This window comes from Zootoca vivipara, chromosome 7 (genome assembly GCF_965207765.1).
Source record: "Zootoca vivipara chromosome 7, rZooViv2.hap1.1, whole genome shotgun sequence".
Lineage (NCBI taxonomy): Eukaryota > Metazoa > Chordata > Lepidosauria > Squamata > Lacertidae > Zootoca > Zootoca vivipara.
The window spans coordinates 18,835,696-18,862,452 of NC_142590.1; the positions used below are offsets into that span (position 1 = coordinate 18,835,696).

The 26,757-nt window shown below is 41.0% G+C and overlaps 1 protein-coding gene across 2 annotated transcripts in view; it reads left to right on the forward strand.

The window, feature by feature from the left end:
• The window catches only part of COL11A1 (collagen type XI alpha 1 chain), a 248,703-nt gene that overhangs the window by 191,509 nt on the left and 30,437 nt on the right, over positions 1-26,757 (forward strand). For both annotated transcript variants that reach the window (XM_035122972.3, XM_035122973.3), the window contains 11 exons: positions 1,731-1,784; positions 3,321-3,374; positions 5,608-5,715; positions 11,321-11,374; positions 11,750-11,803; positions 11,902-11,955; positions 20,291-20,344; positions 21,412-21,519; positions 22,001-22,054; positions 23,444-23,497; positions 24,915-24,968. In XM_035122972.3, coding sequence (XP_034978863.3) covers positions 1,731-1,784; positions 3,321-3,374; positions 5,608-5,715; positions 11,321-11,374; positions 11,750-11,803; positions 11,902-11,955; positions 20,291-20,344; positions 21,412-21,519; positions 22,001-22,054; positions 23,444-23,497; positions 24,915-24,968 — 702 coding nt within the window. The remainder of the gene's footprint in view (positions 1-1,730; positions 1,785-3,320; positions 3,375-5,607; positions 5,716-11,320; positions 11,375-11,749; positions 11,804-11,901; positions 11,956-20,290; positions 20,345-21,411; positions 21,520-22,000; positions 22,055-23,443; positions 23,498-24,914; positions 24,969-26,757) is intronic.

The following is a 26,757-nucleotide window of genomic DNA, read 5'->3' on the forward strand; positions in this document are numbered from 1 at the left end:
GTGACAGCATTCACAAAGATAAAATATACAAAATATACGGACATGCAAAATAGGGGACTATACTTACAAGGGAAATGTGCTGAGTGAGAGGGGAGGTTGTTATGCTTTTCTTGCCCAGAAACATCCCATCAGGAATTTTTTTAAAATTCCAGATTCCTTTGTCCTGGCTACTATTCCCAGTTGTCCAGGAGAAACATCTGGGAAGTCTGGCTGGGATAAGAAAGGCAATGTGACAGCTAGGAGTAGGGTTATACATTCTCCATTCTGCCTGCTGCTTCTTCCTAAAAAATACCCCCTGCCACTTCTTTATGTGCTGGCAAATGTCCCATTGTTGCACTGCATACCTGTTCAGTTATGCAGCTCATTCTCACTGGGCCAGTCCATAGTCTCTGCTTAAAATACCAAAATAGAAATGAGCCCTTTGCCCTTTCGCCCAATTCATTAATGTGCCTTCTTGCCCTCATACACAATCCATTTTCTTCTCCCTCCATAGCATGCCTGAAAGCAATGCAAAAGTTATCCATTAACCACAGTTTTGTCTCTGAACCAGACTCATCATTTAGACGCAGCAGGTGGCGCTGTGGGTTAAACCACAGAGCCTAGGGCTTGCTGATCAGAAGGTCAGCGGTTCGAATCCCTGCGATGGAGTGAGATCTCGTTGCTCAGTCCCAGCTCCTGCCAACCTAGCAGTTTGAAAGCACGTCAGAGTGCAAGTAGATAAATAGGTACCGCTCCAAGCAGGTAGGTAAACGGCATTTCTGTGCACTGCTCTGGTTCGCCAGAAGGGGCTTTGTGATGCTGGCCACATGACCTGGAAGCTGTATGCCGGCTCCCTTGGCCAATAATGCAAAATGAGCGCCGCAACCCCAGAGTTGGTCACAACTGGACCTAATGGTCAGGGGTCCCTTTACCTTTACCTTATCCTCAACCTGGTAACTCTGGGTTTGGATAAAATGAAAAGTTATGGTTAATTAGATGCTTCCTAGATTAATTGTGGCTTGCATGAAAGGGTTGCAGTGTCTGATAACTTGTCTTATATCTCACTATCAGTTTTGCACCTATCATTGCTTGGGAATTTAAGAAACCCAAAATAAACCCGCAGTTTCAAGTTTCAGTCTACCATTTTGATTCAATTGTGTTGATTTGGTATTCGATTGTATTTAAACATTGAAAAAACCTATTCCTAAGTATCAGCAAACGTCTTGCAAAATCAGGTTACAGTATTTTAACAGGTGTCCAAAGGCATAGTGAGCAAACATTTTTCCAAAATATATGCTGAATTAAGCCAGATGGCCTGAACTTTACCACTGTCTTATAGAGTCAACAGTAATTCTCTGGTATGTCTGCTCATAATAAGGATTGTCATACAGTCACAGAAGCACGAAGCTGCTCTTCAGTTGATTGCAATTACAGTCATTTTATATTGAAGGAGACATGGAGAATATAAACAAAAACAAAACAATTTCCTTCGTTCAAAATCCAATTAAAGTAGGTTTCAATGCGAGGCCATGTTGTGCTTTGAACTGTAATAGCCAATACATGCACTAATCTGTCACACCGAAATGTGATTGATCAATGCAAAATTGCCCCCTTCAGGCCTTTACTTGGTAATATGGTGCCATAAGGTAAAGAGAATAATAAGGTGACATTTATAGACACTTCACCACAGCTAACGGAAAGGCAAGCTCTTTAAAAGTACCAATTTAACAATGTCTTTCCTTCTATTACAGGGTGAAATTGGAGAACCAGGTCAGAAAGGGAGTAAAGGTGACAAAGGAGAAAATGTGAGTTTTCTTTTCTTTCTCTTTTTTCTCTGACTACTTCCTTCACTATATTGCTTATTGCTATTCTTTATTGCTGGGGAATTAAAGAATGAAAACATGAATCAAAAACCAACATGCTGAGCAAGCAGGAAAGAGCCCTGCATATTGCAGAGATATTCACATTTGAAACAAACAAACAAAAAAAACCAGATGAATTGGATTCAATTTTACTTTATAGTGCCTTTAAATGATGATAGTAATTGTCCAACTTCTTTGTTCCAAGATATGTTAATGTATTTTCCTCCACAATTGTCTGTTGCTGTTTTGCTTAGAGTTTCCTTTCACCTAGGTCCATGCTTGGATGTCTTTTGTTTACTTGCAGGAAAGCTACCGTGTTTCTCCTAAAATAAGCCATACCCTGAAAATAAGCCATAGTGATAGGCAGTTTAACCTTGTAGGTTAAATTGTACCATACTTAATAAGACATCCCCTGAAAATAAGCCACTGTGGTGGTTTTTTTTTAAGAAAAATAAATATAAGACGGTGTCTTATTTTTGGAGAAACACGGTATATTATATTATATTATATTATATTATATTATATTATATTATATTATATTATATTATATTATATTATTATATTATATTATATTATATTATATTATATTAATAATATATCATTCAATAATCTTTTTTCATATAAACCAACGTTTCAGATTTCTTATGTGGTTAAAAAGGTCCTCTGTTTTGATTAAAGCAATTCTTCATTTAATTTTATCAAACTCAAAACTAGTAATCACAAGGGAATATTTTCAGGAACTAAATATAGTTTACAAAATGAAAACTCCTCTGGGAAGAAATTATTTAGACTTGTTTGGCATGTGAGAACAGGTTGTTTTATCTAATTTTAAATTCCATTTTATTTGTATGTTCAAGCATGGCTAACTGAAAATCAGCTCTGTCAGTAATGTCTATTCCTAGGACAGCATAAATAGATTTAAGTTAAAGTATGTCCTGGACCCCCCCCCCCCCGGGTGGGGGAGTGCAATGCAGTTGCACGTATTTAATATTTAAGTCTGCCTAGGAAGAATTGTCCAATTGCAAGATCAACTTACAGTCTCTTTGGGGAAATACGATTCCAACAAGAAGCATTCGTTTGCAATATGGATAGTGAAACTTTAGTTGATTTTTCTCTATATAAATCTCCTCAAAAAGGTCTGGTATATTTTTAGTCCTGTAAAAGCCAGGGCAGGTTGTGATTCATATTCATGTTTGAACAGAAATCCACTTTTAAATATCCTGAAAATACTGCAAGCATAATTACCTTTGATAAATGTCAGTTTCAAATGTATTGTAGACAAGCAAGTCTAAGATTTGGGGAGATGAACAAAGAATGCTTGACTGCCTTGAATGTAAAAGACCTTGGAGTAATAGCACCGTCTCTCCAAAGAAATGTGGAAATGCTTATTAGGCCTGAATAATGCAAAATGCCCTCCTGTGGAGATGCTGTTCGTCTGACTTTAGATGCCAACCTTACCTTCTTTCCTCCTTCTTTCAGGGTCCTCCCGGACCACCAGGTCTTCAAGGTCCCGTCGGAGCTCCTGGTATAGCTGTAAGGTTCTGCTTGTTATGCATAACTAACGAGTACCTCCCCCCCCCCGAATTTTCATTAGTTATACCGAAAATCCAGGCATAATTTGTGTTGCTTAAAATGAGAAAATCTTAAATCCTATCCTCAAGGCATCTGTGTCTATGCACTGCTCTGCTTACCGCAGGCTCCAGTCTTGGGTCAGTGCTCTGCAGTTTCAGTCTTCCATGAGTGCAACAATTCCAAAGGAATGAGCAAAACATTGGGATAATGCTTTGGCTTTGTTCATTCCAAGATTTGTTTATTAAATGCATATGGAAGCTGGAGTGGCGTTACCAAGAGCTGGTCCACTTGGTAACACACACACACACACACACACACACTTATTAATTTTTCTGTTTTACAATTTAGAATATTCATTTAGACAACAATAACTTTGTTTCTCGTCACTTAATTACTCATTAACTTGATGACTCCCAGTTGAATGTGCGATCTGACTCCCTTGAAAAGAAATTACATTGGCGATCTGGAAGTTCTGTCTGTATTGTTACATTTTTAATGGCTCATTCACATATTCAAACCATCACTCCATGTTGCATTCTTCAACAATACAGGTGTAAATTCACCTCCACATTGGCTAGTACAGTGGTACCTCTACTTACGAATAACTCTACTTATGAATGTTTCTGCTTACGAATGGAGCTCCGTCCGCCATCTTGGATGCGGTTTAGATAGGATTTTTTCTACTTACGAATTTTTAGATAGGGTTGCTTCTACTTGCGAATTTTTTCTCCCAATGCATTCCTATGGGATTCAACTTACAATTTTTTTCGACTTATGAATGTGCGTTCGGAACACATTAAATTTGTAAGCAGAGGTACCACTGTATCTGTAGCTGATGTCTGTGTGAGGCAGCATTTGAATTGTAGCCAACACTAGGGCCACAGGTAAGGATACAGAATGAGCCCACAAAAAGAGGAAGCCAGAAACTGCCAGGACCTGCCTTGTTTATTTTCCATTTAAATAATAAGAATGTACATATGACAAACAGCAATCCTATCCCCATTTCCCTGGGACTAAGGCCCGCTAAATTCAGTGGGACTTACTTCTGAGGCAACATTCTTCGGAGCTGGGTATTTGAGCTTTCAATTAGGTGCCTTTTGGAGTCAATTTCTGAGCAGTAAATGCACAGCTTTTGTATAAACAGCTCTGGCATACTCCATGGATTTATTTGGATTTTCCTGCATTCAGACCAGAATATTTTGTCCTTTCCCAGAACACTATATCAGTTGTGATACTGTTGTGAGGAATGTACTTTGCTGAGTGGTACCTATGACATTCCTGCGACAAGGACCTGAAGTCCGACACCATTTTATGACCTCTTTAAAAATGTCTGTTTTGCAAGCTAGTAACTTTTATGGACTTATTTGCAAGGATGGACTAAAGGTTGCAAACTTGTGCACTGTTAGCTGCTTAAATGTAACTGAAGTCAATGGAATTTATATAGCCTACAGAGCTGCAGTCAAAATCTGGGCTGTTTTCTTTTCACCCATTGTCTGGGAAGGCTTTTTTGCAAATCTAATGTAGCTAAAAAGTATCCATATAGTTTTCGTAATTCATTCATTCATTCATTAAAAAAAATATTATGCAATGCCATTCAAGGCATAGCCTACTAAAACAGTACTTTAAAAGCATTTCATAGTCCAGCACAACATTCACATAAAACCAATTTAAACCATTTAGTGGGAGCAATGTGAAAAACCAGCAGCAGTATAGATCATTAAGTAATCAAAAATTCAAACCAACCTATTGGAAACTATTTTTCTGTCAGCATAAATATTCCCAAATGCGAATTAAGCAACATCTGCCAGCTCTTAAGCACAGTAGCTGCATTGATCAATGAATAACAAAATCTCACTGGGTGACTTTATTATGACTGGGCCACTTACTTTAATTGTATTTGGAGAACACAAGCTAAGTTCACTGTAATTGTTGAATGAATGTGTTCGCACAATGTAGCTCTCTTCTTACAAATGCAAAATTGTGTCCCAATCATATTATGTAGAATTAGATCTCATTAATTTGAATGCACATAAATTTGGATCAGAACGCACACTATATATATATATATATATATATATATATATATATATATATAATTGTTTTTAAACTTGGGTGGTTGTTGTTGTTTTTAATTAAAAAAACACCACCTGGCTGTAAAATTCTGACAGTAGCTGTGCCTTTTTTAATCTACTAGGGGGGTGATGGAGAACCTGGTCCAAGAGGACAGCAAGGGATGTTTGGGCAGAAAGGTGATGAAGGCCCACGAGGCTTCCCTGGTCCTCCAGGTCCCATTGGTCTTCAGGTATGTTTCATCGTTTTATTTGCTTCCCACCTACCTTCCTTCCTTCCCCACAAAAGAATGGGCATATCCTTATTCTAAGTTTCATAGTTTAAAAATGGCCAGTCTTTGGACCCCTCCAGACATTCTTTTTATTGCACATTTGTGATGATTTGTGCTCATGATGCTATTAGCGAGGTCACATCTCATCTTGCTTTCAATACTGTTTACACCTACAGAAGTGCTGGGTTGGTCACATTGCTTCATTTCCAATCAGTGCATATCCTGTAACTTCCTGCTGAAATACCATAACTTTTTGCCCAGGCAGGCGCATTAGGTGGCCCATGAGAGCAGCAAAATAACCAGGTTGTACAACGGTGGTAGGATACCGTTAACCACGCTAAATCTTTATTGGCAGCAGCAGGCTGGGTAAGGGTAGGCATGGCATCAGGGCCAGGATCAGTTCATCATTCTCTGTTTTGATGGAATGAATCCACTGGGTTTGGACCTCCCTAAACCCATTCCATGGGCATCAGTCAGTGTTGAACCTTGCCGTGGTGCAAGCCAAACAAGCAAAGTCTCACTGGGTGAGATTCCAACCAGGCAGATACCCCAACCTCAGCTTGGGGGTGCCATGGTCAATCCTACCCCTATACTATGTTGATCCTTCCCAATGCCATTTCTGTCTTCAATAAACAATGTTTTTCTTCCTGACCAAGGAAGGCCATCATTTCACTAAGGGAATGGCCTTGCTAGTGGAACATCTGGCTAGTCAGATGAAGGAATTCTGGGCTACATGGATCCTGCTTGAACACTATTCTTTTCCTTTTCCTGTGGCTCATAGTTCATTCTCATAGGCATTGCACTAGGGTACTTTCATGAGCATTAGCTTCATGAGCCCTGGGCCCTTTCCTGGGCCCTTCGGCAGCAAAGGTCCAGCAATAGCACCACTCAACCCATTTACTTCACAGCAAATCTGCTGAATACTTTACACAGCAACATATACAGGATGGAACATTTTATGCAAGTGCCCTATTTAGAACCCTCTTCTTTCCTTGAATTACCATTAATACGTTTGGGGCTAGAAAATTTAACGTGCTTCCTTTTCCTTTATTTCTAAGTGAAGAGACTCGATTTTTAATACATGATCATTCAAACATGGCGTAGCATCCAAAGGTACTGGAAATGTCCGGGACTGAGCAACATTGCTCTGTATAGGTGTTTAGGAATGGAAATGCAGTTTCGATTTGGTCTGCGTCGAAAGGAGAAACATACTTCACCTTTGTGTATTTTGATTTCCTGAAACGCTGCAGAAGGGCAACCACACATTAGTTAGTGGCTTAAATGATTGAATGTTGAGCTCTGATGGAATTACGTTTCATTAAACCTTCAAGTGTGTTAAGGATGCTAAAGATGCTGGTGGTAATAAAGGGCCATTGAGCAATCAAGAGCTCTGTATTTGTTGCCAATGAAATGCCCATAGTAAAAATGAAAACCTTGCACAGCTTTTTTTTTCCTTTTGTGATTTATAATATTTCAATCTTATCAAATCCCATCAGATATACTAATGATGCCACATTTTTATGCTGGTTGTGACCTCCCTTCACCTCTCCCCCTTCACATCCTGGCATTTTCCTTATGTTATACTCTTGCAAAGTTCCTTCCTTCCCCAAGGTGCCCAGACTAGAAGAGCTTCCTCTCCTGGCACTGGCATTACATAGGATCATAGAACTGTAGAGCTGGAAGGGGCCCCAAGGGTCATCTAGTCCAGCCCCCTGCAATGCAGGAATCTCACTTAAAGCATCCATGACAGATGGCCATCCAATGTCTGCTTAAAAACCTCCAAGGAAGGAGAGACCACAACTTCCCGAGGGAGTCCATTCCAATGTTGAACAGCACTTACTGTCAGAAAGTTAATCCGGATCATAGCTGCCAAGTTATCCCTTTTTAAAAGGGATTTTCCCTTATGCTGAATAGGCTTCCTCGCGAGAAAAGGGAAAACTTGGCAGCTATGATCCGGATATTTTGTTGGAATCTCCTTTCTTGTAACTTGGTTCGAGTCCTACCCTCCAGAGCAGGAGAAAACAAGCTTGTTCCATCTTCCGTGTGAAAGCCCTTGAGATATTTGAAGAGGGCTATCTGAAGCTAGAGAAATAAGTTTTGATTTTGCAAAGCTGCTGCTTGTGAGTTGGAAGAAAACCTTGGCTCCATTGAAACCAAAGTGGCAAAGCTCCCACTGGTTTCAGGGGTGAAAATATTCCACTGCAATTATTTGCAAGGTTGTATTTGAAGATTGCAATTTGGCAAAGAGCAGCATACTTAACCTTAGGCATGTCTGTTCTCCCATGGCTGTTAATAGTACCACTTACAGGTTTTAAAAGTTGAACCCATATGTAACTTTCAACATAATTGAGGGCCTAAATTTGAATTACTAAAGGCAGGTTTATGGCTCAATAAATCTTAATAACAAACTGTTGGGTACATTGTTAGTATCTGTCATGACAGCAAATTGTAATTGATGAAATACTTGCATCCGCAAAACAGAGGTCTTTACCTTTTCTACAGTCACACCTACAAATGAGCAGATTTGTAGGCAATTATTCATCCAAGACATTTAAGCTGCAATTATCCTAACCCTTCTGTCATCAGTGCACCTCTGCTATCCTCAGATATTTATTGTGTGGCTAAACAAAATGATGCAGTCCGACCAAAGTTAGGCACTTTTGGTGTCCTCCCACTTCTAGCTCAAGGATGGAGCTCTACAAAGAAAAATTATTCTTTAATCTGTAGGTAACAATAGGGAAGGCTTGCTTAATTTCACAAGGCTACCACACTATATGATGGACAATATATATATATATATATATATATATATATATATATATATATATATATATATATAGGCTGCCCAGAGGTTGTTGGACTGCAACTCCTATCATCCCTAGCTAGGGAGACCAGTGGTCAGGGATGATGGGATTTGTAGTCCAACAACCTCTGGGGACCCAAGGTTGAGAGTAGGCTGTTTTAGAGGGTTAAATCCCACAGTTATTCCAATGCAAGTTGTGAAGTAGATAAATCTAAGTAACTTGCAGTATGTCCTGCAACCCAGTTAAATCAAAGTACTACTATTTAAGCCAATTGTAGTACCGTTGACTTCAATGGGGCTCTAATCAGTTTAAATCCAAGGTTACCAATATAACTATAGAGAGGATCAGACTGCTCGCCACTTTTAAACTATCGATATGAAATTGATGTCACCTGTAACCGACACATTATCATTGAGACTGTGAAGCCCATTTTTTTCCAATTTTGTAAAGTGGAGGATTTCAGCAGCTGAGCATATTGGTTATTGACCGAGCAAATTGGTATCAAATTTCCCTCCAGAGATGGTCCATCATAAATAGCTCGTGATTTTCCCTTTTTCTAGAGAATGGGATCACTAAGGGTGAGCTGCCGCTCCTATTGAAGTGTGTGGCAAGCCTTCCATTGTGGACTGCAGCCTAAATGGGTAATTTAAACAAAATGGGATACTACATTTGGATGGGTCCTTAAAATTACATTTTCAGTCTGTTTCAAAAGGAGGGCATGCAGTCCTGAAAAGGTAGTGAATTTGCACATATTGTATAATGCATTCTCTGCTCGGAATGATATATATACCTACTGGTGAAATCATGTAAGATTTTAATTTAAAACTTGGAGCACAGATTCTGCCTCCCTGGATGTTCAGCTGTGTAGAAGTGGAGGGATCACCATGGAGACAAATGGCATCTCCCTCCCTCCTTAGGATCTGCACAGTCCTATACTCTAAATAGGAAGCCTGCCTCTTTTGTTTCCTATCCACCCCTACTTTTCCTGCCCAGGAATGTTCCATTGGCCCCTGCAACAATTTCCCTATAGGCACAGGACTGTGGGTTTATTTTTCTGTCTTTCCAGACCAGTGTTGAGATGTTGGAGAGAGTAATTACAGTGGTACCTCGGTTTAAGTACACAATTGGTTCCGGAAGTCTGTACTTAACCTGAACCGTACTTAACCTGAAGCGAACTTTCCCATGGAAAGTAATGGAAAGTGGATTAATCTGTTCCAGACGGGTCCGCGGAGTACTCAACCTGAAGCATACTTAATCCGAAGTATGAGTGTAATTGGTTCCGGAAGTCCGTACTTAACGTGAAGCGTACTTAACCTGAAGCAAAATTTCCCATTGAAAATAATGGAAAGTGGATTAATCTGTTCCAGATGGGTCCGCGGAGTACTTAAACTGAAAGTACTCAAACCGAAGCTTACTTAAACCAAGGTATGACTGTATAATGCTTTCACTTCAAAAAAGCAACCAGTCATAAGGCCGTATTACAGCGGTAGGCAGTTGGTGTTCAAGAGGGGAATGGCGGAAGGGGGCTGGCATAGAGACAGGGGTGGAGGAAGGGGGTACGGTGGGTGTGGGACACCCCGGGTGTCACCATTGAGGGGGGTGACAAAATGCTGGGCAGCACTGCTCACCTCTGGCATGTGACCCCAACAGATTGCCTCTGAGGAAATGTAGCGCTCAGAAGAAGAAGAAGAAATATAGCAAAAGTTTGTGAATTTTTGAGAGTGAAACAACTTAATAAATTTATACTTAATGCTGGAGGAAGACAGTTTCTTCCAAATGACACAGTGTCCAGTGCTGGGCTTCTGAATGAATTCAGTGCACAATCCAAACATCTGAATGTCAGGAATTAGCATTGTATATGCCACATTTAGTGCAGTTCTACATAACGGAAAATACCTGTCATTATTTAGAAAGCGGTAATGAGACAAAAATGCAACTCCTTTACCTTCCTTCATCTATTGCAATCAATGGATATATTTCATGATGCGTCTTACTTTCTGTCACAGCCTTCCATGTGAATGCAGCATAGTCTATTAAACATCCAAATAATCAGGAGGAAATGGACAAAACAGTACAGTCATACCTTGTTTTGTGGCTGAGATCTGCTTCCGGACACAGGGCAAAGTGCCATGTCTGCGCATGCGCAGAGCGGTTTGTGCTTCTGCGCATGTGCAAAGTACAATTTAGCACTTCTGCACATGCGCAAGTGGCAAACCTGGAAGTAACCTGTTCTGGGATTTCTGGGTTTGCTGCGGACATTCGCCAGAATGGATGCTAGACAAGGCGGACGTTCACGAAGGTATTACTGTACAATAAAGGAAAGTGAGGCTGTATCATTTATGCATGTTAGGTGATAAAACAGGAAAGTGCAAGTATTCTGGTGCTGTTTAATTGGTTGGCTTTTTTTCTTGCACCATGGCTCATTTTCCAACAAAGGACTGGAGACCCTGCAAATCCCCTTCTCAAGGGGGCTGCGTAATGTTGCTACTAAGCACTGCAGACTTGCCAAGAAAAAAAATGCTTCATTACTTCATTACAAACTGGTCTGAACAAGGTGAAGGGCCCCACAACACATTCTGCTAAATGCACATTTTAAAACCCTTCTGCAGTCTTGTCCCTGAAGGTACTCACTGGCCGGCCCGGAATGAAATGTTCTTACATTTAAAGATGTATCTATTGGGGATTGTAATTTACATTGAGAGAATCTGAGATAATTAAATATATAAACCCATCCCTTTTGTTGTTGTTGTTGTTCCTCCTAGGGTCTTCCTGGCCCACCAGGGGAAAAAGGTGAAAATGGTGACGTTGGTCCAATGGTAAGTCTTTCTCCTCTGCTATTCAGTGTTCAATACGCGAATGACAAAGAGTATTACACAAAAATAGAAGGTCTTTCCTTCTTCGTGCCCTCTCCTCCCATCCCTGGGTCATGAGATCTTCAGCTGAGGCTTGCTCCAGACATCATTACTGTTAGTGGTAAGATAGCCAACTGAGTTTACGAACCAGCCCAATATGACTGTCCAAATGCTCCAAGAATCGATACTAGAATTGGCACATTCACTGTAACTGTGACTCCCTTTGTCATACATTGGAAGCTCTTAGCTAGTTCTGTAAAATGCTAAGCTAATGGCCCTTGTGCTGGCTTTAATGTATGTAAACCTGATTAATTTGTGTTTTGTATTTGTTTCCTACAGGGTCCCCCTGGTCCCCCTGGCCCAAGAGGTCCGCAGGGTCCAAGTGGAGCTGATGTAAGAGACACATCCTTTGAACACTTTTTACATTCTTTTTTTTTTAAACAAATAAGTAAAGCACATGATTTAACTGACCTCCTTTTTTGCCATCCCAGGGTCCTCAAGGTCCACCAGGATCTGTTGGCTCCGTTGGAGGTGTTGGTGACAAAGTAAGTAAGCGAACAAACTTTAAAAGAACAACAATGAATGGTATGGCAAAGGACACACACACAAGTGATTTTAATGTTAACGCTTTAGGATGTACGGCTGTATACGTATTCCAATCAGTTCGGGTGCTTTAAGACTGTTGATGTTTTCAGGTGGAATTCAGATACAAATTCAGGTTATGCAATTATAGTTGACATGGGAGGTCTTGCACAGCAAGCCTGCTATGTGATAAGAAAAGTGAAGGAAATGCACTGGGAAATCCAAAATAACAGTCGCTTTGACACAAAGAACATGACTGCCTTCAAAAAACCCCAGAAACTATCATTCCCAGCACTCTGAATAAACATTTCCCAGGATTCTTTGGAAGAATTCATGTGCTTTAAATATATGGTGTGTACACAGCCATTGTCTAATCTAAACAAACCAGGATGAATGTTCAATAAATAGATCATTGGGGAGTGCCCCTGGTTTCTTCTTGTTCTTTTTAACAACCAACAGATCCAAATTACAATGGTACCTCTGGTTAAGAACTTAATTCATTCCGGAGGTCCATTCTTAACCTGAAACTGTTCTTAACCTGAGGTACCACTTTAGCTAATGGGGCCTCCCGCTGCAGCCGCGTCACCGCCATGCAATTTCTGTTCTCATCCTGAAGTAAAGTTCTTAACCTGAGGTACTATTTCTGGGTTAGCAGAGTCTGTAACACGAAGCGTTTGTAACCCGGGGTACCACAGTACTGTATTTCATGGTTGGTGAGAATTTTGGAAATGTGTGGTTAGGTCTGGTGGAGAATCAGAATTCAAAATCAAGCGGCACAGTGTGTTCATTCTCATTGGAATCATTCGAGCTTTTTAGCTGCACCAAGCAAAGACGTGCAAGATAGGAAAAGAACAAAATATGAGGTTCAGGCATAGCTGCCAAGTTCTCCCTTTTTTTAAGGGAAATTCCCTTATGCTGAATAGGCTTCCTCATGAGAAAAGGGAAAACTTGGCAGCTATGGGTTCGGGATTGTTCCTAAGCATTATTTGCTTATCTGCCCAATGAGGAAAGTCTGATGGTCAGATGAATGCGCTCCTCCATCTCATTCTTCATCTTGTACAGAACCAGCATGAGTAGATACCCCAAGAGTAGGTGGATCTGAGTTGAGCCTCGTGTTTCATCTCAACATTCCATATCTAGAACCAGATTAAATTTTGCAAAGTGAAATATGCCATTATGTGCAATTTGCATGATTTATTCTGTGTGCATGCAGCTTGATTAAAGGAGTAGCATACAATTCAGACTGCTCTTCTTCCATGATTTCATTAGGACCTTTGCATCACTTGGATATATATAATACAACACTGCTAAAACTCAAGAGCTTCAAAGAGCTACTAGAAAGTGCTCATTGGGAAACTAAAAGCTAGTGAATACATTCCTACCCCAGGAATCCAGGACAGGCACACTTCCCCCATGCACACAAAGTATTGTTTAATCTAATTCTTTGAGGAGGAATAGGCATGCAGCTTGGCATACATTTGCCAAATATATGTGGTGCCAAGTTGGAGAGGCGAAAATAGGCATCTATGCCAAACTTCAAAATTATATCCATACAGTGGAACCTCGGTTCTCGAACGGCTCCGTTGATGAATGATTTGGAACCCAACGCCGAAAACCTGAAAGTAATTGCTTCCGTTTTTGAACACGACTCGGAAGTCAAACAGTTTCTCCATTTTTTCAACGGATTTTGCCGACTACCCATTGATCCTCAGTTTGCGAACGTTTCGGAAGTCGAACGGTCTTCCGGAATGGGTTACGTTCGAAAACAGAGGTTCCACTGCATCTTCTAATTTTACCCAGAAGAATATTTCACCTAAAATGGCATGGCAAACTCATTTCAGCACAAATTTACTGTGTCTAAAAAGTAGCCATTTTTACCTTGTCCACGTTAGTCGAGCAAAATCTACAAAGAATCATGTAAAGACAATTCCATACCTACTTTCCTTTTAGTAAATGCCATTGAAACCAATGGTATTTACCTTTGAGTAGGCTTTCACTGCAATACATTTATTATGGCATAAAGTTCAGTGGACTGGAGTTCACATGAGCAGACTCACTAAATATTTATGCCATAATAAATCTGTAAGTCTTTAAGGTGCTACAAGAATCTCCGTTACTTTTACAAAATAATGAGAGAATGTGGAAGAACCAGTCTTTCTCCCAAGCTGATATTTCAACAGTAATAGTACATGGGATGATTCTGTTTTAGATACTATGTTAATTTTATTGTAGACTTAACATTGACTTAAATGCTATTTCACCAGAATTAAGACTCTTCCAACACTGCTTTTACTATCTGATGTATTTTATTAACTTTTTGTTGGGAAGATCATAATCCAGATTGGACTTTTTCCATCCCGTTATATGTAGGGAAGGACATGTTTATGCAATGCAATTTATTCCTGTTGGTTCTCTTCAGTTGAATAGAACCACACACATACCATTTTAATGTAATGATCTAACATAAAAACAAAAATGAGTTTTGAGAAGATGAAACACTGCAGGACTTTAATTTCTTGAAAATATGAGGCAATCTGTACACCTTGGATTTACCTCATTTACCAGATTTAACTTTACATGTCATGGGTGTTAGAAATCCTGTGGATTATACAAAGTAGGTTATATGAAGGAGTCCACAATGATGTGGACTTTAGTAATACTATTGTTTCATTGAATTAGTTTTTTGCAGTGTCCAAACCATGGAAAATCCAGAGTCAATGGCACATTCAAATCCTGGTTCCATTTGGTTCTCCCTGCTAGATAATGGTTTACCTGAGAATTTTAGATCTTAATGGGTAGTGATAAGTACCATGATAATTAAAATTATAATATCGTAATTAATTATTTATACCCTGTCTATCTGGCTGGGTTTCCTCAGCCACTCCTGTAGGGCACATTCAGAAGAAACTTTCACCCATAAAATGAAAGGGAAATGACATATTGTGTGGCATGGACATGTCAAAAACAAGCATGTGAATCATAGAGTTGGAAGGGACCATGAGGGTCCTGTCGTCCAACTCCCTGCCCTGCAGGAATCTTGCCATAGCCATCCCTAGGTGCAAACCACCAACCTTCTGGTTAACAGACAAACACACTGGCCATTGTGCTGCAGGCTCCACTCTAAGAACCTTCATGACTGGATCTAAATCCAGCAAATAGTGTCTCATATGTGGAATTGTCAAATTTGGAATTTCTTAAATACATAAACCAAAAACGTACACGTTTGACAAAATTCAACTATCTTTGGTTCAATCTCACTTCTCTCATCTGAGCTCCACCTCTCTTCTATTAGGGTAAATTAAACAGACATTGAATTTTACAGATTCAAAGACCTAAGTTTTCCATATGGTTGAAATTTTAAGATCTCAAAGAATCTGCAAATTGAGATGATTTATTTCAAGTCTGTATCAAATTAAATCTAAAATAATTCTATGCTTTTAATTATGCACACTCAATATATCTGTCTGTACTGATGGGGTCTGGCGAAGGTCTGTATTCATTGATGCCTCAGATTAATCAGTATTTCTGACCAAGCAATACACAGTGGTACCTCCGATTGTGCACGGGATCCGTTCCAGAGCTCTGGTTGAATCCTGAGGTGTGCGTATCCCGAGGTGCTGCTTCTGCGCATGCGCACGCAGCGAAACCCGGAAAAATACTTCCAGGTTTGTCGCGCACATATCCTGAAGGGTACGTAACCGGAGGTGAACATTAAGTAGAGGTACCACTGTATATTAAAAAATGCTGAGGCATGTTCTGGAGAGGTATAATTTATTCTGATGCATGTACGGCATAATTGAACAAAAAGGAGAAGACATGCTTTTGCAGTTATGACTTGGGTGTTTTTTGTTTGTTTGTTTGTTTGTTTTTGGTTATTCCGATAATTCAAAATTGGGCAGGTTTGTTTGCTTGTGAATATTGGGATTTGGTATGACAAAACAAGTCAGGTATTCTGAAGGCCTCTTCAGAAGATTTCCTATTTTCCTTTGCTTTCTTGACCTAGCAGTTGGCTAAAAAGACGGAGCCCTCTTGAACTTTCCCTTTCCACTTTTCATAGCTGAAGCCCTCTCTAAATTGTTTTGCCTTGGAGCACCACAAGTCCTTTCCATATTCTTTTTGGTACACTACACAGATCTTATCCCTCCAGATGCAGATCTGTCAGAGCTTTGCATTCAGAAACACTGACTGAAGTCACAGGTCAGTCAAAATCATTTGGGTCACGGGCCACTTCTTAATCACGCCTAGAAAGCAAAGCAGTGCAGTTCTTTCGCTTAAAGCCCCAGGTGTTCCTCCTTCCTATCCAAAGGAAGATTCAGCCACTTATTTTGGGTACTTCCAATTCTATTTTATTTCTTTTTCTATGCCAATAAGATAAATGAAAAGAACTGTAGCTCACCTTACCGTATCTAGGGTTTTCATTTCCTCTAACAAGCTTTTTAAGTCTCAGGAAAAGCACTTACTGATGCTTCACATAGGGACTTCCATTAAAAAAAAAAAAAACCTAACAAACGCAACACCGTGTGAATTGGGCTTAATTCGGATTGAGAAACTATTCAAAGAAAATATGTAAACTGTGCAAGGGAAATTTTGAATTCTCATCCTCTAGGAACAGTGAGGATAAAAATAATAAAATCGCACCGTATATTTCTGTGTCTGATCTTTGTTTCTTTTCCATGGTGTTTTTGTTGGAAGCATTTTTTGACCTAAAGTGAAGTTATCCTCAGATGGCACTCAGCATCCTAGAATTTGCAGCCCACTGTACATAGTGCATTTCTGCATGTCTCTGTTGTTCCTGTTAATACGGTGCCTATCTTCTTCTTCTTCTTCTTCTTCTTCTTCTTCTTCTTCTTCTTCTTCTTCTTCGATCACTCGTATCCGAGTTAAGAATTCTTCCATAAACGCGGTTTTAACAATGGGTCCATAAGTGACTGTGGAGGCCAATTCTGGATCCACACGTCCTTCCACAGTGGGGACATTGGTTTCTGGGCGGGAGTTGATCACGGTGTGGATTTGCCAAGCGTGCCTTCCTCTTAGCACGTTTCTCCCTTGCGTCCTGAGATCGAGTGTCTTCAAAGCCCATGACACCTTTGGTAAAGGCTGTTCTCCAACTGGAGTGCTCACAGGCCAGTGTTTCCCAGTTGTCAGTGTTTATACTACATTTTTTTAAGATTTACCTTGAGACAGTCTTTAAGCCTCTTTTGTTGACCACCAGAATTATGCTTTCCATGTTTAAGTTCGGAATAGAGTAGCTGCTTTGGAAGATGATTATCAGGCATCCACACAACATGGCCAGTCCAACAAAGTTGATGTTGAAGTGTCTATAGCCACCCATCAACAAATATTCTCTGCACAGTTTTCAAGCAAGGCAATAGTGGGATTACAAACTTTAACAGTTTAAAAACAAACAAAAACAAGCCAAATTTTGAGAGCAGCATTTGATCACATTCAGTCACTGAAACCAATGTTCAAAGCCTATCTATCTATCTATCTATCTATCTATCTATCTATCTATCTATCCAAACTCCATATTGCTCCAGTTAATGCATTGTATTTTTAACTGCCTTGTTGTTTCTTATTTCTGCCATGCATGCTGTTGTATTGGCCAAAGTGATCAAAGGCAGCTGCTGTGAAAATGTCCTCTGCAATGCTGAATGATTAATGTTTCCAGTCTCCTCAGAAAAGAGCGGAACTCTAAAGGGTTTCTGTTACACTCAAGCACAAACCACTTAAAAGCCAACTTCTCCCCAAAGTACTCTACTTTTAAAAAAATTTAAAAAATAGAGCAGCAATTGCGATTAATGAAAGGGGGAAGAAAGGAAAGCTTCAAAGAAAACACAGTGGCTGCGTTTTGAAGTGGTGAGGGGAAACTCTTGACCGTTGTATGAAAGGGAAGAAGGAATACTGGCCATCATTGCTGACGTGCTCTTGTTTCAAATCCGATCATACAAAGCCTGGCTTGGCTTGTGGGTTTGTTGCCCATTTCTAAATGGAATCTGAAGTGGATGCTTAGAAATGAGAGCATGTAGCACTGCAGCAGTATGTTTGCAAAGAGTATTCAGTTCAAACTTTGGCATCTACAAGTAAGTAGAATCTCCTGGTAACAGGCCTGAAGAGGACTGCAGCCAATGGTGTGTCATTGGTGGAATAGGGGGACTAGGATAGTCCCCTAAATGTTCCGCTGGTGCCTCCTTCCCAAAGTCCAGGAAGCTTCTGCTTAGCTCAGGGAGGGAGGCGTGATGCTCTTATGAGTCCAAGAGCCCTTCTGCCATCTTCCCAAAGCCCAGCCATGATGCACGATGCTCACATGCACGATGTCACCCACCCCCAATCAGCCTTGCAAGCTGGCGCCTCTGGCCCTAACTGTTCCCCCACACACAAAAAAAATCACTGCACACCACTGAACGCAGCCTGATGCCTTGGGGAGTCATGACCAGTCAAAGGGGTCAACAATGGCCTGCCTCCATGCAAGGCATTTTTTATATGTCCATACCTTGATGATAAGTTCCTGCAGTCCTCAGCTGTGGATGGGTCTGTGTTTACCCAGTTGCCATTCCTGGAAAGTCGTGAAACTATTCTAGTCTCGGACCTTTATCCAATTTTTTGCTGCACAGAGTGAGGCTCTGGATTCAACCTTAATTTATTGGATGCTAAGGCAACATCCATCCCTGTGTTCTTGAAAGAGCTGGGAGAGAACCCGAGATGAGATGCTGTCGTAGTGGCAGCTCTCTGTCTCAGGTAACATATTGCTTTATGAGCAGCAGATTGCACTGAATACAGCAGAAAAGTTTAAAATAGGCATCTGAATAGGGTTCTTAATTGTGTGGGAAGCCTCTGTGAATAGAAAAAAGGACAAGGATGTGGAGAAGCTGGAAGAATCTGCGTGATGTAAAGGCATGTCCCTCAACCCTTTTCTACTCAAGTTTCCCTTGATGGGCTTTTGCCAACCAAGTGGAGTGTTGACGTCAGAAGTATTGATACCATGCAACTCATTATTTAGAGTAGCTGCCATTTGCTTGGAAACAAAGGATCAGGTTGCTAGAATGCAACCAGTCATAAGTAGTGGTCCATAATTACCTGGTTCAGTATGCAAATTTATGCAACTCATCATGCTCAGGTTTATTAGGAATTGAGCACTGTTTCCCCTGGAGGTTTTGGTCCAGCTTGGAATGTTAAATGAGATTCTGCTCACATATGGTGGGCAGCTTTCAACAGACCAGGTAGCCTACCGAAAGGAAGCTGCTTTCTAGATTTATTCACAGAAGTTCCTTAATGTTAACTCCTGACTTTCAATGAAAGGGGAAGCTCAGTGGTATAGCCCACATGCATCACATGTAGAAAGTCCTGGCTTCAATCCATGGCTCCCACAGTTAAAAGGATTGGGTTGTACGGCCTACAAAGGACCTTCTACTGAGATGCTGGAGAGACAGTGACGACGAAAGTTGACAATGCAGAGCTAGATGAACAAATAGTCTGACTTGGAAGAAGGAAGCTTGTTGGGTTTCTAAAATGTCATTGACTGCTGTGGAACTTCATGACCTTTTAATTTACTGAGCTGCTTGAGCAAATAAACTGGGGGTATGTCTGAGCCCTTTGCTGTGCCATTTGTGTTCATTACAACTTCAGTCACGCAGGTAGTACCAAATCAAATCACAATTTTCTAAATGGGCAGTGTGATGATGCGTATGCGCCTATCACCCTCAGCATGCTCACACCAGCATTGCGGGGGGAAAGAGGAAGCACTGAGAAAATGCTTTGCCAAGAAACCTCATAAGTTCCAAGCCAATTCCAAATCAAGCCAAAGGGAGCTCACCCATCACTGCTCATTACTGAAATGATATATTTAGGTTTTGTGTGATTCTGGGTTTGGGCTCATGAGAAGAATAAATTTACTTAAACATTTCTTTAATACTGTATAAATGTTGCATTTGCACAGATCGTTTACATATGGCTTGCAAGCCATCTGGTGTACTAAACAGCTATCATCGCCGATAAATTGTGCTGGGTTTGCATTTGAGGCCTGCAGTGAAGGTTTTATTATTCGTCTGCATGTTATTTCATTATTTGTCGCTATGTTTATTTATCATTCTTTCCCTAGTTTGAGCGCCTGACATCACTTTCAATTAAAGTAAATCACTTTGAAGTAGTTTTCCATTAGCATTTCCTAATTCTCTGGGATTTACTTTCAGACAAAGTGAGGGGCGGGGGAAGAGCTAGAGAGAGAAATACTGTTTGATGAGAATTCAGGTAATAGTAGAAAACAATGTTTGATTTTTCTGAAATAATTCTGGATTCTTGTAGGGTGAACCTGGGGAAGCTGGTAACCCTGGCCCTCCTGGAGAAGCTGGAACAGGGGTAAGTGTTTATGTTTTTAATTTTATTTATTTTTGATAAAGTGTTGTAATGTATTCTTAACTGTTATACAACTTCAAGGGATAACATGTATTTATTTCATTGCATCAGGGATTATAGATGTTTCCTAGGTATATGAATGAGATAAAGAGCCCTCGCACTCAGTCCAAAGATTTTTGGTCATTAGCTACAATCTGATTGGCTAGTAAACCTACACAGCTCAACTGTCTGGATATACTCAATGGGCTCTGGAAGTTCAGCCTTTCAAATATTGGGGGTTGCTGGTTAGGAAATTAGGCTACATCTTTCTCTCCAGCTCACCCCAGTTCCTGGATTCCTCAATGGATACCTGCCCTATCTGCCTATTTTTCTGACCCAGCTGATCTGCTGGGTCCTCTTGCTTGTTGATCTGGAGAGCTGCCCTGGCCCCAATTGACTTCCCTGGGGTTTCATTCTGGAAGGACTCATACATGCCCATCAACATTTGATTGGCCTACAGATTAGGGACTCAGTTCTACCAACATTTCTCCAATAGCTCTTGCTTTACAGAGGATAATTCAATGACGACGATGATGATTTCATTTATATAGCACCCATCTGACTGGGTTGCCCCAACCACTCTGGGTTATCTACCAACAAAACATTAAAACACAAAAACTTCAAACATTAAAAACCTTCCTGTACAGGGGCTGCCTTCAGATGTCTTCTAAAAGTCTAATTGATGCTTATTTCCTTGACATCTGATGGGAGGGTGTTCTGATGGGAAGGTGTGCGCACGTCAATAAATTCCTTTCTCTTTTCTTGCCCTCTCCCTGCATTCTTGCAATCAGAAAAATAAATGATGCGAAAGCGTGATTGACATTGGCACTACTTTCCAATCTGGAGGCTGATCTGGACCTTCCAGGTGTTCTACAGATTTTTTTTTTGTGGGTGGGGAGTTCAATACGTTACTAAGCTTTTCCCGTTAAAATGTGGCGATTACCTCTTCACAACGTTCTACAGCTGATTTCCTTTTCTGCCCCTGTGGATCAGTTACATAATGCCCTGACAATTGTGTCTGTCCTTCACAGGGTCCAAAAGGGGAAAGGGGTGAAAAGGGTGAGGCTGGACCACCAGGGGCAGCTGGACCAGCAGGCATTAAAGGACCTCCAGGTGATGATGGACCCAAGGGTAACCCAGTAAGTAACCCTATCATTAAAAAAATATAAAAAATAAGGCAATGGATTTATAATGCAATACAGCCCTGTTCCATGACTTTATTCTTTCTGACATGGCTCTGCTGTCCCACCAGACAACCCTCACACTTATTTCAGAAGCCCAGTCCAAGACCTCTAGTCCTACCCCTAGCAGCTCAGTGGGTGAGAAGGCAGAGAGATAATTTGACATTGAAGGACAGAGAGTGAGGAAGGGGTGGTTGAAATACAAAGAAAAATAGGGAAATTCTCCCAATTTTGGCTCTGCTCCCACCTCCCTCTGGCTTTGGCCTGACCCACACAACAGATAACCTTCAAGAAGACGGGGCCCCTATTAGCAAAGAAAGGCACCCCACTTCTGCACCAGAACCTCGGTTATTTCTACACTGTGTCTGGCTGTTTGTTGCTACTTGTTCCTATCTCTAGTTGACAATAGCAGCCTTAACTTTGCTCTCTGTCTTTGTAGGGTCCTGTTGGCTTTCCTGGTGACCCTGGCCCCCCTGGTGAACCTGGGCCTGCTGTGAGTATCTTGACAATTCAGATGGCTAGTAGCAATCCTGTACACATTTACCCGGGAATGAGTCATGTCAAACTCTGTGAGGCGGTTTCTCTGTAGATGCAGATAAGACTGCACTGTATCATAGAATCATAGAATTGTAGAGTTGGCAGGGACACTGGGGAAAATCTAGTCCACCCCCCTGCAATGCAGGAATATGTAGCTGTGCCCTACGGGGATCGATCCTGCAACCTTGGCATTATCAGCACCATGCTCTAACCAGGCTGCATTTATTTTCACACCTAAGTGACATTCCTGTGGCTTCAACCAATGTTGGGGGACTCGGGGGAGGCCTGTGGTTGGAGAGTCTTGCTTGTGAAAATATGCTTTGAGCAAAAGGCTCTGATCGGGGGACTGGCCCATTTTTTCTTTTGCTTTTAATGGAAGATGTCAGGGATGCTGGTGGCTACCCTCGAGTAACGACGCTCCACACCGTCGTGTCTTTAAGACTTTTATTGGTGCATACTTATTTACAGTGCAAGAGATAAGAGAAACATGACTGTTCAGTCTTCATCAGAATCTCGCAATGGCGCTTTCCGGCTACGCGCCCAGCAAAATAGTTTGGGGACCCCAAAGCGCCACCCCTTGCTCCTACGGGAGCTGGAACGCCTCAAATCAGGCATTGGGGGGAAAGGGTGCCTGTCCGATGCTCCGCCACTGACCATTTCCTGTATAGAAGCTCTAGGCTGCAGTCGTGGCTCTTGGATGCTGCCGGAGCCCTGTACCGACCTGCTCACTTCCTCCTGCCCTTCACTGGACCTGCTGCTGGAGCTCTGACTGGTTGAGGAGCTGGACTTTATGATGGGGGGGGGCTGTTCTCTGTAACTCCGCCCCCTTACAGAAGAGAAGCCATAAGTAGATAATTTAACCATAAGTAGATCATTTAATATGGACGGTTGTTTTATGTCCATTTTATATATATATCCCATCAAGGAGGTCACAGGTATGCATGTTACACTCAAAACAACCCTGTGAGGCTGGCCCAAGGTTAACCAGGGAACCCTATGACTGAGGATTGGAACCTGGATTTCCAGACCCTTAGTCCAATATTCAAACTACTATACCACATTGAATTTTTGTACTAGTTGGCTACTTTGCCCAGCCCAAGCAGCGTCTGGGGATGAATGCTGCTACAGCTAATTAGGATTGGCCCTGCAAAACTGCCTATAGGAGAGGCTGCCTGAGAACCATAGGCAAGTCCCTCTTGAGAGCAATTAGATGAAGTGTGGGATTTACATGAGCAATCTGTTCTGCAAGTCCGTAGTAGTTCTTTTGAATGAAGGTCATTTTTCTGTACAGGATACAAAATTCAGGCATGGTTAAGCGAGACAAACATTGTCTTTTTCTTCCTAGGGGACTGATGGTACAGGAGGGGAGAAAGGTGAAGATGGCGACCCAGGCCAACCCGTAAGTAAAATATCTCTAATAACCCTGTAGTATTTTGAATGTGGGACTTTCACTGAAAAATTGCAAGTTGCATTCCGAGAGCATATGAGGACACACACAAAAAATGAAAGCAAAATAATGCAACCATTGATTGCATTTTCTTCTCAAATCTTTTCTCAATGGGAAATGAGTGCTGGAAGTGGATGAATAAGCACCAGAGGAAGTAATTAGTTGAGATCCAGAACAATTCATAGGCTACTATATTTTTCTGTGTATAGGAGGCGTCCATGTATAAGATGCCCTTTATTTTGGGGGGGACTCCAAATTAAGAAAACACCCCTCAGAACTAACTGTGTATAAGACAAGCCCCAATTTTAAACCTAAATTTTTGGTATATATATAAAAAACCTGGAACATGGAAAAATACGGTACTTCCAAATTAAACTTTGCTTGGACTTAACACAGGGCTGTCCTAGGACCAGCTGCATGGCATGGCCATTTGGGAATGAATTTTGTTGTGTGTATTCTTTGAATGAGCAGCAAGGTAGACTCTGAGAAGAAAGCGATATATAAAATGCTCATGTGGACAGGCATCTACAAGGAATTCAAAGAGCTACTTTTGGCAAGGTTAGTGGGAACTGGGAATTTTAGGCATGCCTGAATTCCAGCTCACCACATCAGATCAAAACGTCTTTTCAATATCAATCAATCAATAATTTTATTTGTGAGCTGCCTTTCCAAAGTTAAAACCATGCTCAAGGCGGCTTACCACATACAAAAATCACATCATTACATAATTGCAAATAATCATAGAGGGGAAAAAATAAAACAAACAGAAGTACACAACCAAATTCAACCATTTCCGCATGAGATCTAAAATAACAATACAAAGAACTTCCAGAAGAATGTCCAGTGGTGCCTCTGTAATAAGTATTTAAGAAGGGGACACACTACTCTGTTTAAACTTGATTAATTCCACTGATAATGGAACCTAGATGTGAAAAGACAGGGGCATCCTGAGCTAAAAGCTTGCTGGCCCTTTCCAGTTATTCACTTATAATAGAGGTGAATAAGTAAGTACTATCTAGGAATTTTTTTGCCGGGGGGGGGGGTGGATTTGTGTTGCACTTCTTGAGTAAAAACATTAGGGGACAGCACACACAAAAATGCACATATTTACAGAAATAAAATGCAAAGTGCATTATACTGTATCAGGGATAATCGTTTGCAAAAAAGAGCATACATTAGGAAAATGTAAATTCATACGAATTTTCATGCAGCCTTTTGGGGGGGGGGAATGGTATGTGGATGCAGAAACTGTCACCACAAAGGATCCCGGATCAAATATATCTGAAAGTATCAAGGACGGTTCTGTGTCAATACTTGATCTTCAGTAGCACATACCAAGGGTATTCATACAGGTATTTTATTTTTCCAGGGTCCACCAGGTCCTTCAGGTGAAGCAGGACCCCCTGGCCCTCCTGGGAAGAGAGTAAGTCATGTTTCTCTATGCAAGTTTTTTTTTCTGGCCTTTTACCTCAATATCATTCCCCTAACATTGTGTCCCCCACTCCAAGTTCAAGTTTTTGTGGGTTTGTTTTCCTGTTAAAAAATAGCATAAAGAACCCAGTTGCCCCTCCTCCTCCTTCCTTCTCCCATGTACTGTTCTGGGGGCTCTCCTGACCCCCAACCAACCCCAAGGCAGTTTTTGGGGTTACAGCAGGTGCCTGGGGAGAGGTAGGGGAAAATTCCCACCACACAAGCCGAAGTCTTTTATGCCATAATTCATGGCCACTTCTGGTATAGCACACTTCAACTTCAAGTTACAATCAAACCTCGGATCCCAAACGCCTCCAGCAACCAATCAGAAGCCATGGCTTGGTTGTCGAACATTTTGGAAGCCGAACATGCTTCCAGAATGGATTACGTTCGACGACCGAGGTTTGACTGTTCTCTAGAGGTGGAGTTTTGACAGTACCTTTTTCTGCAATGCTTCAGTGAAGTAATTAAGTTGATTTATCTCACACATCCACAATCTGGGATCAATCTCATAGGAAGGCATAATAATGTCAAAGATCAAGTTTATGGTAATCTATTGATATGATTTCCCCCCCTCTGTGTAGCTTCAAGATCCAACTTGTACACAGTAAACAGTTTTAACAGAAATGTACCATATTTGGGAAGATGTGTTGTTTCTTACTTACGGAAAAGTTATGAATTGTGTGTGAGATTGCATCAGAGCAGTTCCTTAGTACCAATGACCTTTAGGGGTATAAATGCACTTAACTTAAGTTCGTCATTGTACCTGAGTTGTGGATCATAGAGTTGGTGGTGATGAGCAATTACTGTATGTTAGAACAGGGTCAGAATGGCTATAATACACATTGAGTGCATTTTGTAATGAGTGCATGGTCATTTTTTTTAATTTTAAGACACCCCAGTGCAAATGCATTATTCAGCTCTCCCTGTTCTGTTGTTTTTCCCCTAGAATTGCCGTTTTTCAAAAAGGAAAAAAAAAACTCCATTGCTCATTATTATATGTTAATTCATTGAAACTAGTGCACCAAGCTTTGATCAATTTAATTGGGACAAATTTTAATCAGCAAGCCTGTGGCTTAAGGGCACAGTAGCTTGGGGTTTTTTTAGGGCTGTTTTTGTTCTGGTGTGTTCTAGCAACAGGGAGTGAAAGCTAAAATATTAATACAATATAAAACCCGTGTGTTAGTCTTCCGTGATGAAAGAAATGTGTTTGATGGCACCTTGAGACTAACTTTTAATCACCTTTTTATTACAAAATGGCACCAGCTTTTGTAGCTGAGAACCAACTGCTTCAGATGGCTCAGCTGGAACTAGGGAAAGCAAGATTGAGAGTTGGTTAAAAGCTCAACAGCTTCCCTGTCTTCACGATGATAAGATGTATTTGCTATAAGTAAGACATATGTAGTTTTGGGTGTCTCTAGCGCAGGCATCCCCAAACTGCGGCCCTCCAGATGTTTTGGCCTACAACTCCCATGATCCCTAGCTAACAGGACCAGTGGTCGGGGGAGATGGGAATTGTAGTCCAAAACATCTGGAGGGCTGAAGTTTGGGGATGCCTGATCTAGCTGTTAAATTTCTAATTTCTAATTGCCTCCATGCTGGCATTGGTAGCCTCCTGTTTTTTTGTTTTTGTTTTTTAAAAAGATCTGCTTCATTCTCGGGAGTCAGCTCTAGCTCTTATTTTTCAGTTTATTATCATGCCCCTTTTCAATGTATCAGAAAGTTACCGCTATGGAAGTGTT